The 19,912-nt window shown below is 43.3% G+C and overlaps 1 protein-coding gene across 1 annotated transcript in view; it reads left to right on the top strand.

The window, feature by feature from the left end:
* Positions 1 to 12,321, top strand: part of LOC146189497 (putative cytochrome P450 6a13) — a 39,455-nt gene extending 27,134 nt beyond the window's left edge. Inside the window, exons 10-14 of the mRNA XM_084605282.1 lie at positions 1,215 to 1,323; positions 6,450 to 6,541; positions 8,221 to 8,361; positions 10,057 to 10,219; positions 12,232 to 12,321. Coding sequence (XP_084461408.1) covers positions 1,215 to 1,323; positions 6,450 to 6,541; positions 8,221 to 8,361; positions 10,057 to 10,219; positions 12,232 to 12,321 — 595 coding nt within the window. The remainder of the gene's footprint in view (positions 1 to 1,214; positions 1,324 to 6,449; positions 6,542 to 8,220; positions 8,362 to 10,056; positions 10,220 to 12,231) is intronic.
* The last annotated feature ends 7,591 nt before the right edge of the window (positions 12,322 to 19,912 follow it).

The raw sequence follows: 19,912 nt of genomic DNA on the forward strand, positions 1-19,912 counted from the left end.
ACATCAAGCATAGCCCGCGTTCGGTGGCAACTGCGTCTACGACCGAACAGATCCCTAAACTGGAGCTATACCCCGAAATAGTGTTCACAATGTACTTCACACCATCAATGTCACACACTCCAGCTGTTGGACTAAAAAATGTTTTTGTTCCATATTTGCAGTCTTGAAATGCATCTTTCCCTGTTAAAGAAGTATAAATATAGCCAGAAAAGACTGTTATGTCACATTTTGCATAAAAATGAAAATATTTAGTATTGTTGTGAGGGGCCTTTCATTATGAAATCATTAAACAGCAACAGGTCGGCACCCCGCAACAAACGACTGTGACACGTATCGTTCATCACCTTTAATCTACTCGGATAAATTTACATACAAAAAGTCAAAAGAGGGGAGGCAATGCAGGAGAGGGATTGTCTCTTTGTGCGTACAGGATGTCGAATAACTGTGGATGGATGGGGACAAAAGTGCATATTAATAGGTTTAAAATGCAAAGAATGGTGCAAATCAGAGTATTATGGGGATATTTTTCAAAACAGCTCGAATGCATAGGCGGTGTGAATACGTTCGTTGTGTTCTTATACTCAATATGTTTGACCATGCCTATCACCTTTTACACAGTGCAAATCTCCCTACCATTCCTCCTCATCTTCCTCCGCCTCTGCAGAGAGAGAGAGAAAAAGCTATAAGAGAGCGATGAAGTAGGGCGGGCAAAGTGTTCCAACACCTGAAAACCATATAAGTACATGCTGTGGGTATGGCACTGAGGGTAGCAGGAGCAGTGGCATATTGGAAGAGACATTACTCTTTTCGGCTAACCTACACACTACGAGGAGCCTGTTAATTCGGCTAAAACGTTCATGAGGTTGCAGTGAAGAATATTAAATCCGTCGAATACCGCGTGGAAGGGACGAAATGCTGGATTAGTTTTATTTGTATTTAAACCTAGTGGGCATAATTTGTGTTCCTTCTCGTACAGAGAAAATACTTATCTGCATCATATAGAAAAGTAAACAAAAACAAAGTTAGCAACACCTTTTTTCTTTGTCGTGCTTATATTATCGCTTTTCACTACCAGGAAATATCATTCAACGTAATCCTATTATTTAACGTACAACTGCTAACTGAAGGAATTCCTAAATTGTTTTCGTTTGATTCAGGTTAACATAGGAGTAAAAAGGATACAGATTTTCGCAATATGCCATTTCCAAACGCAGGTACGATACAACAAGACTAGCCATGACATATTGGTTCTTCCTAATGGGCAAATATCAGAAAATTCAGGAGAGAATGCGTAACGAAGCCATGGAAGCTTTCAAAAAAGAGGTGAGTGTGCGTTTGTGTCGCTCCTTTGTAGCGAAGATCCAACCGCCAACATTAATCCGACAAAATCAAACGGAATGTCAGTCATTGAAACACAGCAGCAAAAATGCCTGACATTGTTAGGATAATAAAAAAAAAAAAAATATTAATAATCATTCCAAAATGAGAATTGTTTTGGAAAGCAAGGTTTGAAATCGCTTCTGTCGCGGCAAATAGGATTTCGTATGCGCGTCACGGTACTGATGTTCATTTAAATGAAATGGCGAAAACTGGTACATACCCTTGCCGAAATCATCGAGGCACAGCACACGGCATAGACTGCACGCCTATCAAACACCAAAGCGGGCAGAGAGATTTTCGTCAAGCTCGGCTTGAACACCATAGTAGAAAGGGACAACGTCCTGCAGTTACCCAAAGTCGTGCGAGAAGCAATCAAAGTGTCCCCCTTTCCAAGAAACGTACACCCGGTCCACAATCAAGGAAGAAAGCTCGCCCGCGCCAAAGCCCTCGCTGCGGACGCGGCACAGTTTCCCAACCAGACAGCTTTCGTGGATGCAGCGTACATACCGGGAAAGCGTGCCTACTCGGTAGCAATAGTCGACGGACACGGGCGTACGCGCAACTCACTCACACTTTACACCAAGAAGCCAAAGGTAGCTGAACGAGCAGCGATAGCACAAGTTCTACTACAAGTTCACAACTGTATACAGCGACTCTAGAGCAGCCACTCGAGCTTTCGCCAAGGGCGGGATAGACAAGACGATGCTACGGATCTTAGGCGGAAGTAGCATCACCGATCACTCCATCCTATGGTTCCCGGCACACATGGGCAGCTTAAGGGGCGGCCTGCGGAATCTCAGTGAGATCGCACACGAGGCGGCGCGAGGACTCATCGACCGCGTCCCTCCGGTTTCCCCTGCTACTCCACATATCGAGTAGAGAGATCAATTATTCGCGTACAACGAGCTCACTAAGCACTTTGATCTAGGCAGACGAGCATTTCCCCTCCCGGATAAAAAATTAACCCGCAGCTAATCAGTCACATTACGCTTGCTCCAAACGAACTCATACTCCAACCCCTGGCGCATGAAGCACATCGACCAAGACTACGACGGACAACAAGAAACATTGGGACAAAGTCTTAAAAAGTGCTTCACTACATGATCAGCTTCGGGTTGTCCAGGGGGCCCGCGCGGCGGCGGAGAGCTTCAGGCTCTCTGTGCCGACGTGGGAGCTGCCCTCTACACCTGGCGCCTAGCCGAGTCATCATCATCATCATCATCATCATCATCATCATCATCATCATCATCATCATCATCACCACCACCAGCCTGATTATACCCACTGCAGGGCGAAGGCCTCTCCGTATTTCTCCACTTAACCCGGTTCTGTGCTAGCTGCATCCACTTGACCCCTGCGAACTTCTTAATCTCATCCGCCCACCTAACTTTCTGCCGCCCCCTGCTACGCTTTCCTTCCCTTGGAATCCAGTTTGTTATCCTCAGCGACCATCGGTTATCCTCTCTTCGCACTACATGTCCTGTCAATGTCCATTTCTTCTTCTTAATTTCCACTAGAATGTCGGTATCTTGAGTTATTTCTCTGACCCACTCTGCACGCTTTCTATCTCTTAATGTTACCCCTACCATTTTTCGTTCCATAGCCCTCTGGGTTGTCCTCAACTTAAGTAGAACTCTCTTGGTTAGCCTCCACGTTTCAGCCCCCATGGGTGAGTGTCCTGTGGGAAATAAAGTTTTACCAAACCAAACCAAACTGATACATTTCTCCCGAGGAAAGCAAATGTTTCGCTCAGTTCTTAATTGGTCGGCAGTTTTCTTAATCCGCGGTGTTTTAGAATTCACCCAAGTTGCACTGCGGAACGATATGCGAAACGATATAATAAAGTGATACCTGCTATTTAATTTTTGAGTTCTTGGGGAACTATCGAAGGCGCCTGGCCTGAGCACTTTGTTCAATACACGAGTGCCCACCTTGAATGCTTCAGGAATCTCGAAATAACACCGGGGATAAAAAAAGAGTAATTCACATTGTTAGTTGTTTTTAGAGATTTTGATTGTAAGCTGTGGTACCGAATCTGCAAACTGGCGATGCCCATGACTAGTACTAGGAGTACAGGACATGCGCGAAACCGCCACCAAAATGAAGCGGGTATTATATCCCCGCCGTTCTTGAGCGTGACTTGCTTTCTGATAAATATCAGACGCTATATATGCCTAATCAACTATGAAGAAGTTTCATTTTGTTGAGCGGGAGATGAACCTGGTATTTATATAGAAGGTTCAAAGTAAGAAAAGCCAACTACCTTTGGATTCATTTTATCCTTGGTCTTATATTGGAGGCTAATGCATATACCAGGTAAGAAACAATGCGTCATTAGGTATCTTATTAATTAATACACGAACTGAGTTAGTTCAAGGCGAAAGCCATTCTTGGCTCACGGGTGGTGTAGATGTGGAGCGCGCACAGGAAATATTCGCATTAACCAACACTTAAGAAAAAAAGCTGTGTCCACTGGACATCGAGATCCCCAGCCGAGTGTGAAAATCGCTAATCCTCGCGGGATTCGTGAAAAACAGATCGTAATTGTCCTTGTCTAGCATAAAGATGACGGTAGCAGTAACAATGGCAGTACAGTTAATGATAACGATAGTAGCTTTGATAGTGATGCTGCAGTTGGTGATAAGAACAATTATGTTAGTAGCGAGGACAACGATGGTGCATTTAGTTCATAATAATGATGGTAGCAATAGTGATGATGATCACTGAAACGATGACAGTGAGGAGGAAATTCGTGAAAACAGTCATGCAAAGTGGGTTTCATTGTTTCCGTTCTTCAGCACACTTAAGCTCAGTCCTGAAATTATTTGTTTTCAGCGGTATGCTGTGTTTTCAGAATTGAAGCTCGTCCTAAAAACAATATAGCCAAGACAAGCATCTTTAAGAAGTTGTAGCTTGAGTTACAGACGTCAGCCTGACAGACGACGTACTACATTGTAACACAATGCCAGCAAACGCGTTCGGTGCCGATCAATCCGGCCATGCGCGCATAAAGGCCAGATCGCTCGAAGCGACTGCGCGTCTTGGGTATAGAACGCGGTGGCTATGAGAGAGGCCATGGTCGATGCGTAATTAAAATCGAACTACCGTTGGCCCCTCTGGCTCACCGGTGATAACGGCAGAGTGACAAAATCTTTGGCTGCAGCGAACTAAGTCAAAAGCGCTGTCTCGTTGTACAAAGCTGCCTATGAGGGCGACATTTTTGGGCCTCGTGACTAATGCTAAAATTTTGAAACAATATTTTTTCCCCTCGGAACTATTGCGTGGACGAGCTTCGATTCTGCAAATACAACAAGCCACCTAAAATGGCTAATAAAAGTAACTACAATATTTCATTATACAGCGAATTAACTGAAACATTCTGCCATTTGCCTCATGGCCAGCTTAGAACAATTATAAAGTAAATCTAAAGCCAGTTCTGTTAACCAACCTCCTGTACACGTTCTTTAAAGTTTGAAAGATTTAAAGAAAGAGCACCCGATATATCGGATGTTTGCGTGATAAGGAACGAAACGAATAAAATGGAGGAATAGTGCAATGAGGGGATTTTTGTTCCTAATACTCGCTGTACTATTTGCGATATATGCTCTAAAATATGAAACCTTTATTTTATACTTGAGGTGAGTATCATTTTCACGATTACCACGTTTAGTGGGCCTTGGGTGTCTGGTTCCTGATGGTATTTATTCATGCAGCGCTATCACCACTAGTGGGCCAAATTTAAAATACCTTGGATAGAGTATACGATGAGGTGTAATGAAGACCTCAGAATAGAATACATTCCAGTTTTTTTATTTTTTTAGCCAATATCGCTGGTAGTACAGTATGAGTAAAGTATGCGAACTTAAAATGACCCTCGAATTAGTGAATTTAATAATATAACATGCGAATCGTCAGAAGCGCACAAACGCAGTTTGAAAATGACGCCCTAGAAAACGTTTCCTTTAAAACAAAACAAACTGCAATTTCTTCGCTACCACTGCTGGGTTTGCAAGAGGAAATTATTCTCAGTTAACATATTAAGTTTTAGCCACCGTTTAAGTGTTTTTTAGGTAGTGTTGTTTTCTTTTACGTTGAGACTTCATCAGACTGGGTGGATATATTGAGGAAATATAATCGTTTTCTACCTAGCAAATCTGCAAGATTTTATTTCTGCAACAAACAGAACGGTTCTTGCGAAATGCAGCAGACACCGTAATTTAATCTTGTTTTTATTTCCTTCACTTTGCGGGGTTATATTCCTGACATGCAGCATTGTGTGAATAGCATTGTCATTCTCCAATAAAAGAGAGCATTTCTAATCTGTGGTGCAGTAGCTTGCATGCCACCGCGCAAATGGAGAAATCTTCGAGCGTCCAGATATCAAAAACTTTAATACTCATGCGAAGGAGAATCCATGAGTTACTCATTCTCATTAATTACTGGTGGGAAAATTGAAGCCTTGGTTGGCGTGAGAAATTCAAGGTCTTAAAAGTTCCGAACCAGCATGTAGAGATATTCACCGCAAAAAGGATTAAAACAAAACCTTCGGTAATATTGTAGCCGCATTGTGTGCGACGCTAATTACTCTATTTTTAACTAGTTTGAGTATACTTTGTATTCTTTGTAACCTAAATATTTTTGGGCACTACACTACAGCTGTCAAGAAAGGAGCAGATTTCAACAGGCATGCGGTAATTCCTTTAAGGGGAAGCAATAAATGCCGCAAATGTACAACTCTAGGAATGACCTCTCAGTATCCCAAGAGCAAAATACACTTGACGGTGGAATTACATGCATCTGAAAGTACGCGGCATAAGTTTGTGATATTGGATGTTGCCCTACTATTGAAAAATAAATTATTATTATTACTTTTTTCGCTTTCGCTGTTGCAAAAACCTCTTCGCAATACTTATACAACTATGTTCTGCCATACTTTATTACAGTGTTTAGATACAGTTGAGTGATGTGCATGAGACACCCGTTTTCGGCCAATATGCTATAAACTGAATATGTGAATTCATATTGCAAGCTGACCCTGGTAGGCATTTAACGCCTGACGCCTTTTTCAGGGACGGAACCTATCTTATCAAACACTCACTACTCTTCCTTACACAAACCAAGTGATCGCGGAGACTTTGAGGATATATCCACCGGTAATAACGTGAGTATCTCTGTATTGATAATAGTGAATAACATATTCGTCCTATTATATTTTTTATGTGGACATGCATGTGCTAGTGATAGAAAAAATTACCGACGATTACGTTACTTCCTAATGCGAAATTTGAGCGCAGCAAATAAGCTGTTTCACCTTTTCGATAGATTGAGGCAAAGAAATCGAGCAACACATGTATGCGCTATCACAGAATTTTTTCGTCTCGCTCATGGCTCAGAAAGAACTGGCAGATAATTTCGCAGTGGCGAACGGCAGCGGAAATTTCGGCTCGGGCGGTGCACATATACAGATCCGCCGCCACCGATCTGGCTGTCTGATTGCCACCGCACAGGGGTTGCATTGGAGGAGGAGCGAAGAAAGGAATTAAGTTCGAGCCGGCGCTTTGACAACCGGAGACTCGCAGGAAGAGGGGGGAGGGGGGCGGCGTGTACACCCAGCGACAAACGATGGGGGCAGAAGCGCGCGCAGCAAGCGGACAACGCGATAAAGGGAGGAGGGAAGAGATAGCAGCGACTGACTGATGCTGACGCCGATAGTGAGTCAACCCCAGCTGCGGAGTTGGTTTCAGGGACAACGCCGCCGATGCCGACGCAAACAATATGATACCCTCGCTTCCGCAGCGCCAAGAACCAGGTCTAGCCGTGGGAAGGTGGTCACGTATTCGTCGACGTGCCGGAGCTTACGTGAAATAACCAGCGCGTCGGCAACTGAAGAGCACCCTATCCGCCACACAGGAACAGGGGGGGGGGACCCTCCCCTCCTCTTTCTGCATGGCGGCGACGTTGTTCTATGCAGTCACGTTATCTTGACTCTCTAGCGGCGTCAGCGGCATCCAGCGGTATCAGTCGGTCGCTGCTAGCGCTGGGGGGATGAAAGGGGGGCGGAGCTGGTTACGAGGCCGACGACGACGCCGACGCAAAACCCAGGAACGGACGCCAAAGAGCTGCGCTCTAAAAATACTGCGTGCGAGGTTACAAGAGTATTCCTTTTAAACAATAACCATAATCAGGCTTTACTATCAAATCAAATATTTAATTATGTACCAGTTTTATGGACACTGACATTCACGCAGGCCTTACAGTCAATACTGTCATACCAAACATGCACTCTCGCTAAAATAAACTGCCTTTATTGAACCTTCAGTTGATTCAAACTGTAGCTTTTTTTCGAACAGCATCAACAGCTTTAAAACGCCCATTGTTATCTCAAGCTGCGCAATGAGTAGAAAATTTACGGTTGTAGGGGTCACATGCACATATACACTATTTTCCTGACCTTATGCTCTTTTCTTGTTGAAAGTTGGTGGATGGGGATGCGAGGCTAATTGTCATTCGAGCCCGTAGAGTTGTGCGTGTGCCATTGTTTTATCCGTCGTGCCGTTGCATATGGTGCATCGGATTCATCTAGCGGCACTTGATCACTAGAAAACGTGACTGATTTGTTCTGAATGTGAATATTGCCTGTTTGTCCTGTATCGCAGACATGTTGTCTTGATATGTCCTGTTTAAGTATCGTAGAGGTTGAGTAGAAAATGATTGCCCAACCTTTAGGTATTAAACCTAAGCGTATCTCCCTCTAGTGGTTGCTGGTAATTTGTAGAAAAGTTCAATGTAATGAAGATGAACAGCTCAATAAGCGTTTTTCGTATCTTCTCAACTGAAAAGCCTCACAACACGATGTGCGGATGAGGACTACCGCTACGGCCCGTATCTCATCAGGAAAGGAATGTCTGTAATGGTGCCTACATACCAGCTCCACCACGACCCACTCCACTGGGCTGAACCTGACAAGTTTGACCCAGAAAGGCGAGTCCTCTCCTATTTAATAAAGGCGCTGAGCAGCGTTTCCCTTTGCTTCATAGAAAAGGTTTTGCACTTTTAGCAAAAGCAAGACAGTTTGTTCGGTCCATTTGTGAGGGAACAAATCAGGGCAAATGGTTACCATGGTTCGAAACATCATGAAACAGGCTTTACGTTTTTGCGGACGTGCGAAATTCTATCACACAGAAAGGATGACAAGGCGAGCAATCGCGGTGTGAAGCAGCAGCTTCGAAAGCAAAGTTAATATTTTGCGCGAACACGTGCCAATGAAGGCAGAGAACTCAGGGCTGGCTTCTATAGAAGAATACAGAAAACCCACATCTAACTAACGTCAACCCCAATTTCCAATGAGTCCCTCATTTCCAGTGTATGCAACCGTCCATTCGCGGCTTTCTTCCTTCCTTTTCCGCTTCCAAAACATTCTTCACTTTGAGGTGAGACGTGTATCTTTTGAAGCTACCTAGCAAGCCCTTATGTGTTGTCTGAAGCATCCTTTCCTCTTGCTCACTAATCTTTCTTTCTTCCTTCTGCGCTGCTGAAATAGGGGACACATTGATATGTTACTCGAACGGTCTTTTTGCTTCCTCTTCAAATCGTGCATGCTATGGAAAGTTTTAAGAACATTATCATCTAGGGCAAAAGGTTGCCACCCACCCTCCTAAATTATTACACATACATCTCTTAACATATCTGTAGGGTGTCTACGTCCTATATGGAATAATTCAGCATAGCTGTGGGAACACTATGGATAACATGCGAGAGATAACATCCAATCTTCACGAATGCTTCCTTTTTTATGAGCAGTGTGTCTCGTTCGGGCGCCCAATCACATTCCAGAGCTAACCTTGGAAGTTGAAAGGGGCTGAACAATAATTAAATACGATGAGAAGAATTGCTTTTGTACTATTATTACCATTACTATTATAAAGCTACTCTCAGTCAACATATTATGGTAGCAGGTAGCTAGTCGCAGCGCAGATAAAAAGGCTACTGCTGAAGTAAGGAGAGAAAAGCTGCCAAATTGCCCGCATCACGAATAAATTGCAAAATTTGCATTGTGAAAAAATTTGGGTGGAATCTCAATCATGAGTCGTATTCTTGCACCTTGTGAACATAGGAATTAGTAGCCTCAATATTCTCCAAATTAGTAGCTTTCTTGTGAGCAGGTTAGGTATTTGTCTCCGTTGCTCCGATACAAAACACCACGCACATGTTGAATTATTCTCAACAGCGTTTATTAGACTTGGTGATATTTTGTTGCCGCTGTGTGACAGTCACTGAAATCGAACGTTCTCGCTTTTCGTTCGAAATTATCTGATAAAAAGGTGACACGAATAATTATTCGCCATCAGAAAATGTGGCGATCGGATGTAATAAATGATCATGTTGATAAAATTCGGCACTAATAGCTTGTAGTCCTCAATTTCGTACTCGGCATGCGTATGCTTAAGTGTTGCTATCTACGTCAGCTCTGAGCCTCGTTAAAAAAAGTGTTGCTCGACAAGACTTAAAAGCGACAAAGCACGACTCGTTGGAAATGAGATCTTAAAGGGAATTGGGGTTTGGCGGAATGGAGCGCAACGAAGCGGTAAGAAAAAGATGTTCTAAACATTCGGCAAAAACTGCACGCGGTGTTAAATATCGGTAGCGGTGCTCATTCTTACACTGGCTTCGCCGCAGGTTCAGTCCTGAGAACAAGGCTCTGGTTGACCCTACTGCCTACCAGCCTTTTGGAATTGGTCCTCGTATTTGTCTGGGCCAGCGTCTGGCAATTGTAGAACTCGCATCGGTCACTACGGAAGTGTTGCGTCACTTCTGGATCAGGCTCGCACCGAGTCAGAAGGTAATGTTTCTCGCATTCTTCTAGAGACCTAAAAACCAAAGAAAATAATGCATTTGCTTCTTACTTACATAATATGGACAATATTACTATGCTAATAATATAAGAGAGGTCATCATCATCATCATTATGATCATCATAATCATCATCATCAGCCTGACTATACTCACTGAAGGGCGAAGGCCTCTCTCATATTTCTCCAATTAACCCGGTTCTGTGCGAGCTGCATCCACTTGACCCCTGCGCACCTCTTGAACTCATCCGCTCAGCTAACTTTCTGCCGCCCCCTGCTACGCTTTCCTTCCCTTGGAATCCAGTTTGTTACCCTAAGCGACCATCGGTTATCCTCTCTTCGCCCTACGTGTCCTGCCCATGCCGTAGCATTTATTTAGCATCTATTTAAAATATATGCAAAAGGCCAAAAAGATGAACGCCTCGAAATTGCTTTAAATTTTGTAACAAATGCACAGACTGACGAAAAGAAAATGAAAAAAAAAACAAGAAATCGTGTGCAAGGTTATCATGTGCAAGTGAATCGAACGCACAACATCCGTGGATTAGATTCCCACCATCGGCGCGTTGTTATTTCTTCCGCTTTGCATTTAATGTTCTTTATCCCAATAATCACCATAAGACAAGTTTATGTAAATGCCAACAGTATAAACATTAAAAAAAAAAAAAGAATCCCAACGTTTGCCTTGCACTCGTATACTGCTCGCTCCTTTAAATTGTTTAATGCTCGTTCCATGCTCCACGATGTGTTCGGGCAGATTTTTATAACAAGTACCCTTTAGCTCGTTCTCATGGTCCCGTACACAACACCAAGCATTCAGCCGCTCTGACATTCCAAGCCATGCACTCGAGCGTTCATATTAAGCGAGTAGTCAGTAGTATCCAGTGCTGATGTGGGGTGAAGGGGCGAATAATTTTTATTCTGAAATATATTACGACAAATGGAGGCCATTTCTCTACGAAGCTGGTGCATCTGTTTGGAAAGGCAAATCTCAGTGTTGTTAAGATAGCGTGATCACTTTCGTTACAGAGCATGGCCAGTGCAAGACCAAGAAGCCACTTTGGGACTTCGGGGAACTGTGTTCCGCGATCGCTCTTTCATCCTAGGTTTCGTGCAAAGCTTAAAAATATTACCGGACAAAGAAGAAAATTAAAAGTTATTTCAACTAATAATTACAGTCCTGCTGAAACATAGTGAATGATATGCACAGAAGCCACGTGTATTGGCACGAATTGGACAATTTACTCCATCATTTGTAATGAACTGGTGAAATGGTGCGCCAAGCAAAAAATTAACGCTTGAACGATAGGCACTCAGATTCGTATTTCATGTGCATTAAAATTTCACCGGCGACGTATGAATCTGACAGCACTACACGGGCAGGAAGTGAATGCTGTAGCCGCTGATCCACCTTGGCTGGCGGGTCAGTACCTAACTGGTCGGCTTCAAGGCCTGTAGGGAAGCAGAGCATGAAATAACTTTCTTCTAGTGACAAAGGCCTGTACTGTGTTGAGGGGAAACGCAAGGTATTGCTGATAGTAACAAGCACATCGAAACATAAGTCAGATTTGGTAAATACAGTGTTAGATCCAAAAGCCATATCGGCTTTTAGGGATGCCGCAGTGTTAGCCTCTAGAAACTTAGACTAACAGCGGTTCTTTAACGTACAGTGACGACATTGAGTGCACGGGCGCCTTGCGTTTCACTGGTTTTAATCGTTCGGATTACCTGTAGGGTGTTATAAGCAAGCTTCACGAACGCTCCGCTCAATAAAGGGAGTTGGCGACAAAAACAGAAGAAATCGATTTCTTCAATCGAAATTTTGCTGTCAGATATAACTTAGCCTAAATGCCTTTCTTTCACCGGAAGCAAATTCGCTTATTATTAGTATCGAAGGAAATAAATGTTCTTAAAGCAATAGCTCAGGAATAGTAAATTCGGATAGTTGTTGTTAAATATTGCATAGAAGGATAATTTTTCGTCTTTTTTTTTCTTTTTGCAGGCGGATCTTGAGCTGGACACGTACTCATTCATGGCTGTACCGAAAGAGAGCGTGCGGGTTCAACTTCACAAGCTCAGGGTGAACGAATGAAATTATTTTTTTAGTCATTAATGAGCTGTACTACAATCAGTAAAAAGAACACGTTGCGAATGCATGTCTTGTTTCGTGCCTTATGAACGACGTACTAGAAACGACCTGCACGTCCTGATTATTGCTCTGCTTTAGGCAAAACTCATGCATCGCGCGAAAGGTAGCTGACCCGACCTTCAGGCAGTATTATCTCAACATGTGAAATTCGCACTCTGTGCGAGTTCCAGTTTCGCTTAAGGCACCTGAAATATTGAACTCATCTTAGTAGGCCCGCCTATCAATGAATCGTGAATAGTGTTTTCGATGCGACTGAGAGAAATTAAATCCCTGTGCCAATTTCTTGTATTTATGTACATTCTCTGCTACTCGAGCTCTCTTTTTACATGTTAATTTGGTTACCTTGTTTGCTGACTTCACATTGAGGAACAGGCCGGGAGATTTTCCTGCGTTAAATTACTACGAATAACAGGTTTACAAATTACAAATTGTGCGTTATTTCATTGCACTGATAAATATCCGAAAGTGGCATTTTCTGTCACATATACTTCCAGGATTCGTTTATATTAAAAAAATTAAATGTTAATCACTATAAGTTTTGTAGTGCCAACGTCGAAAAGTTCAAAGTGAAATGTTTTAATATATGCCGAATGCACATTAACACGCGTTTGTGGACAACACATGACTCGATTTGGATAAGTGTGAAAAACCGCTTCCGCGCCGTCACACCTCCCCGGCATGGAAGGGACCAATGTAGTACTTGTGTTACACGAACAGAACGATTTCAAAATTTTAGAATACACGGTATATTTCACAGTGGGCAGAAATATTGTAAAAAAATTTCGCCGCTCTTTAGCATACTTCCCAGCAACAATTTTTTTTAATTTTTTCGCACATTAGTCGCTTGAGCTCTCAGTTCAGTTCATTTCAGTCGTTCAGTCATGTCCGACCCTTCATGACCCTATGGACCATATTACGCCACGTTTTCCGGTATCTCACTATCTTCCTAACATCACATAACTTCATCTGCAGCGCCTCGAGGTTGACATCTAACCATTGCGTTCGCTGCCTACCCCTTCTCCGGTGACCCTCAACCTTTCCCAACATCAAATCTTTCTCCAGCGACTCCTCTCTTCTCCACTCCAGTATTTCCTGCCAAGAAAACCCTATGGCCAGTCACAACGAAACCAGTAAATTATTAATTTTTATGTTACATTGCCCATGCAGAGAGACTGTTTTCCGGCTGTGATAGTACGGGAAAACAGACACCACTAAAAAAAAAAAAACTCAAATATGACTTCATCAATAAGTGATCTTGTATTCGTTGCTCGAAATCTTTACTTTCACAGTCGGAAGTTTACAGGCTGTTTCGAAGTGATCGAAGATATACCAGCATGTTCTTGGCTCTCTACCGTTAATATACAAACAGGGCCTGGTAGCCGCTCGTATCTTTCAAGATGCTACCGATTGTGCCGGAGCAAATTTATCGGAACGCTGGCGAGAGACTTAATCGGCTGCAACTGGTTCGAGCTCAAGGAGCAGGCACATAAGTTGATGCATGTTTGGGGTCTGCACGCAAATCCGCATTTTAGGTATTCCTGTGAGACAGGGATCTATTTGAAGTGACAGACTTGTGGTAGAACACAAAGATATCGTTTCCGGTGCCTTTTTATAATGTCTAGTGGAGCTTTTGACTACGAGTACTAGTTTATACGAAACCATGGAAGAGGAGATGTAGGTATCAAAAATGAAATGTGGGACGCTTAATTTCGGCCTGCAAGGGTTTGACGCGATATTGTTAATGGTTCCTGCCTATGTGTCCTCTTGAGAACGCTAGTGCGCTTATATCCAATTTGTGAATCACTAATCCCCAATCAGTGCCGGTAATGTCGCGTCTATTAGTTCGAACATATATTTGGTCCTAAGCTAACGGTATTGAGAAGTGCTTTAACTACGCCTTACGGATGTGACTACGTCGCCTAAACACAGCGTGTGTTACCATCGCGCAAACATCCTGGAAGGCTCGGTTAATGTGTTACATAGCCAATGGAAAAAATAAACCTGTGCTGGCGGCTTCTACCGTGTCAGAGTTTTGCAAGTATAACAACCGTCGAACAATCAGTACACGGCCGTGTTACATGGCAATCACCATGCGTTTCGCCCAGAACACCGCAAATGCCGGAATTTATGCAGAACTGACATATCACGCTCTCACCTTTAAGTCTAAAACCAGGCGTTAACTCCATTAAAAGTACTGTAAGGTGAAAGCTTTTGACCATTTTCTACAAAAACAAGAAACGGTGCACTACCCGCAGATGTTAAGGCAACTACATGCCAGCATGCCCAAATTGCCCATAACACTATGCAAACTTGTAGCATTGCATCTTTTCATGCCCTGTCGCCCTCCAATCTCCTCACTTTCCACACCCTCCTCCCCCAACGTGGCGGGCTTGGTTAGCCTCTGACCAGCTGCAAGATCAGTTGGCCTTGGTGACCCTGGCCCAGGACATTCTTAACGCTTAATGCAATGCGTTAAATAAAGTTGTTTCCTCCTCCTCCTGCCAGATTTGTCTCACAATAATCTGGCTGTTTCTTCTTGTGATGGCAATCTCACTTGAGTGATAACAGTGAAACACCAACGCGAAGCACAAGGTCTTTCGTCCAAGTGCCGATAAGGGGAAAGTGACAAATACTACCCGCCTAAGGGAACACATGACCCCTGCAAGCACCCTGCTCGCCCACACGCCTGCTGTGGGGTTGGTATCAGTAACGCTCGCCTCGTCAGCTAAGGGGGACACGTGCATGAAAGTGCTGAAGCAGAGCATCTTGCTCGCTTCTACATGGGTCAAACACGTAAACAGCGCTTATGAAGCGTGAATGAACTTTATCAAAGGATGTGTTCTGCTTGCTCAGTGCTTCCGATTACCCTCTCTACCACGTTCGTTTTCAGTTTCCTGATCAGACGTTTCTCGGAGGGACTTGACTGTCGAAGGCCAATTTTGTTAGGCGCATGCTATCATGATGGGTGTTTGTTTGGCATGGCTTGCGGCGGTGGTCGTCTGTCTACTGTACAGCCTGAGTCACTGGTTGGTCAGGTAAGACGAAAGCAAAAAAAAAAGTTGCTTTTTCGGTGACAAGTGGACAATGACATATAATGTATTTCAGCAGAACCATGGCATATTCTCTGAAGAGGGATATATGATACCAGTTTTCGTATTTAGGATTGTCTCCGCCGCTTGTACGCGCACTCAACGAAGCTTTTCCGCGTTATTTGTCGTTACTGATGCCTCGGCCCCTTTTCGTATTCTCCCTCGCACTTGCAAACTGAACTCGGAAGATAAACAGAATAGTTCTGTGATCGCGAGAGATGTGCGCGTTTGGATGTTTTGGATACCTCAGGGGATACTCAAGACATGAGGAATACATATCAGCCGATGTGGCCTGGCTATTGCCATTCGCTTGTAGAGAAATCGAAGCACTGATCATGACTGTACGTTTTGCTTACAGTCTTTCGAAACAGTCACAATGAGCACACTTGGACAACAAGCAACACTGCGTTGATAATATGGCTGACTATACAAATTTCCTTGTGGCGCTAGAATTATAGCGCAGTTTAATATGACCGTTTAAGGTTGACGGTTATAATAAACTGCGTGAGAGAGATAAAAGGCGTTTGAAAAAGACGAAGAACACTCAGCGCTGCGGCATCTCCGATCAACTTGACCTCTGCTGGCTCGCGATCCCCAAGGACATACTCGCATGCTCTCATGTACAGGGTCGTCCACTTCTAGCTAGAACACGGCCACTGCTTTTAAAGCAACATTGTATCTGACGCAGGCAGATATCGATGCAAAGCGATGCAAGCACACAGAGACACGGATGTGCTGCTTCACATGGCCAGCCACTTTAGATTACTGCGTGGCCGGGTCGGATGCAATGTTGCTTTAAAAGCAGTGAACGTGTTCTAGCTAGAAGTGGACGAGGCTGTACGTCCACGTCGAGCCTTAAATATAGAAGAAAGTGCTGCCTTACGTCATTTTCGTATGTAATACGGTGATGCAGAAAACATAGAACATGGCACATTTTCGCCCATTACACGGCGGCGGGGTAACCGGAAAGTTTGATGACATGTTACCAATTATGAACGGCGAAAACTTGCTTGTTTACGTTCATATATTTCTGCATCTAAGCAAAAAGGCTGGCTAGCTAGCCTGGCTGCGGATTCAGCCCTAATAACACCGGGTGCACAAAGCGATCTCCTTTGACGCCGGGATGCGCGGTAAATGTCTGGAGAGCGTATGCGGGTCTGGTTGCCTATTCGCTGAACAGCATTCGGTGAAATTCTAACATGCGATACGTTGAACCGTACAGAATTTCAAAAGTTTTGATAATCCGTGCTCCAGGAGGTTGTTCATGTGATGCGCAGGAAACGTTATTAGCTTTATTGCGACTGATAGAATTTATCTTTTTTTTTTTCGCAGAACTACTAGCCTCCGTGCCATTTATTTAGAGTTACTTGTTTTAGCATCGAGACAATGTTAATTGTCTGTGCGGGGAGGGGGGGGGGGGTCAATGAGAGATGATTTACTCATAATTTACTCTAATATGACCTCAAGTGGGCGGGTCTTAGGCAGCTGATAATTAAGTGTTCTCCTCATTTCTACCACCACCTTCCATACCACACTCTGATGCCTTGCATTTTCATGGTGCTTTGTTGTCATACATTTGTACTTCTAATATTGCTTAATGACGTGGAGGTAGCATCTCGAGGTGATTCTTTGCAGTTCATGCCATTCATTCATGGTGCGCCGCTCTTGAACGAAGTGATGGCCGTTCAAGTACTGTATTTGCGATGATGCCTCAATAGCTGAATTCCTAGTCTCTGATTGAAGTAGATCCCACATTTGAAGGCTAAGAGAATTGCGCGCGCCTACGTAGATTTTACGCTAGCAGCCACAGCACGTGAAAACATCTCATCTAGGGAGAGAAAAATTTGGTACGGTAGGTCAAATTTGATGGCATCGAATAGCGGATCAAAAAAGCTCATTTAGAATATAGCTGCGCTTGAAATACAGTGAACCCCAATTATAATACTGAAATTCCAAGAAAATGTTATTAATATACCAGGCCTGAGCCGGAAGCAAGAAAGAAAACATGAAAAAAAAAATGAGAAAGTTTACTGAGGCGGAAGTAGCTTACATTTTTCACTTATTTGCAGGCAGAAATCCTTAAACGGAAAGGCTTGAATGCTCCTAGGGAAATATTATCGATATCTCTATGCAGGGTGTTCAGTTGCTGCACGTTGTAATCGCACGTCGCCGTCTCGTAATAGCGATTCACTTTTGTTAATGGGTCAGCAGTAAAATAAATACTGCTAAGTCTATCTTTCGAAAAATATTAGGAGTAAGCGAAATGTATAGGGCCAGTTTAGCTAAATTATGAGATATTTTATAAGGTTGGCATTCAGAAAACAAATCACAGACAGCCCGTGATTCACTGAGCGATTCTCATTGTTACAAGTACAGCTCAAATATCGCAGCAGTAAAATTATCATTTTCATACGCAGATGGTTGGACGATGACCACATCACCACTTTGATACTGAATTGATATACAGCGTATTGACTCAAATATGGCACAACTGTAGCTTCTTGGGCGAATTGGTACGTGGGTATAAAAACACTGGAAGGAAAGGACGGGATAATAATTAAGAAATACACAAGAAAACGATAGGAGCTGAAATTCTTGTGAACGCGTCCATTTTCGCTAGTTTTTCTACGCTCATCAACAAATCGGAACAGTTCGACCGAAATGGTGAGGTCACAGCTTTTCTACCACCACTAACCACTAGTGCAATGCGACAAGTCAGGTATACACACCTTTTTCGCAGAAAGCATGTACTCACCAGAAAAGCCTTTAGATATTGGCTGATATGTCACTTTCAGGTAGAGAAAAATCAAGAGCTTTTGTTTACTCATAATTTGTGTGTATGGCTCCTCAGTAATGTACGACCTAGATGCAACGTGAGCTCTCGACTTGCTCCGTGAAAATATTTTTTTGGCGGTAAAGCTGGCCTGCGGCGTCGGTTCCCATGAACAAAATGCCCCGTTGAGTGCAAATAGCGCTAAATACGCATACAATACAGCACCTCTGAACAAACAAAAGACGCAAAGCATTCGATAGACGGTGCGGAGCACAAGAAAGCACTGATGTATGTACTACATTCCCTCGGGCTTATATTTTTGTCATCAGGTAGGGGCAGAGCTTTTGTTCCAAAGCGATCGGGACCAAGGACATGAGCGATACTGGCCTCCGTCTGATATCATAACCAGACAAGTGTGGACATTGGACTGCTTTTCACTGAGAGAATCTTATCGTTCTTGTTCCGATGCCCCACTTTATTCGCATCAGCCTTTGCCACTGCTCTACTTTTCTCTCATGGCTTTTCTACGCTCTTTCGTTTTGCAAAGGGGAGTTTGTGGATGCGGACATATCAATTGTGAACATCGCCTGGACGTTCTTCAGAGGAATAATTTCAACATACAGTGAACCTCTCCAGCGTCAATATGTCTGTTTGTTACATCCCAGTCGAAAAAAACTACAGAAAATGTTCTGATGTTACGACAGAATTTCTGTGCGGTTTTTGACGGGAAACTTGTTGTCACAACAGAACGTTCTGTCGTAACATCAGAAAGCTTTGTAGTTACAACAGAAAAGTGCTACAGAACTACAGGCGACAGAAATATACTACACAAAAACTACAGAACTACAGAAAAGTACTACAGACCTACAGAAAAATCTTATAGGTACGACAGAACTACAGAATATTTTGTCATATTTTTGACACAGTTCTGTAGTTTTTTTTTCGACTGGGATACCTGAATAATTGTTCAGAAATTAATTTTTGGCTTCTGAGTAGAGCCATAATAACAGTGTAGCTAGGTATTCAGGTTTATCAGGTGTGACAAAAAAAAATTTGGTCACTCTTGTCCTCGAAATGTTGGTGATAGTGGGCAGTGATTAGCAGTGGAACTGCAGAAAACTATAGGGCTGGTTATTATTTCCATATGTCTCAAAGCATGGAACTGTCTGGCCAGTTGACATGCCTGCTTGACTCTACAGAGTTGTGGAAATTTTTAAAAATTGCCTGGACTATATACTCGTGTTGTGGTCATCGTGGCTCGCCGTTGTTGTTGAGACCTCCACCCTCTTTTTCTCGTCCGCGCGAGCAGTAAAATAAAGTACTCAAGATCGGTCGAGCGTTTCCTCCTTTAATTCACGTAATGTGACGGGTTCCAAATTATATGGGCAAATTCACGAGGGCAACACAACTTCCAATTAGATTAACCCCTATAACCATATTTATGAATGAGTGCGGTGCCTGCTGCTACCTATTCTTGCAGTTAATGTCATAGGAAACAAATGACTGGCATTAATGTGTGAATAATTCAGTGAAATACATTTCTGAGTATCTTTGTCGATATAGGGCTTTTCATGAGACCACCGAAACTATAGCAAACTGCTTTTAATGAAAAAGACGCGCGAACCGTCTCACGTCTCGGCGAACGCCATAATTGGGCCTTCATAGCAGGGAT

This window comes from Amblyomma maculatum, chromosome 5 (genome assembly GCF_055883805.1).
Source record: "Amblyomma maculatum isolate TAMU_Amacu chromosome 5, ASM5588380v1, whole genome shotgun sequence".
Classification (NCBI taxonomy): Eukaryota; Metazoa; Arthropoda; class Arachnida; order Ixodida; family Ixodidae; genus Amblyomma; species Amblyomma maculatum.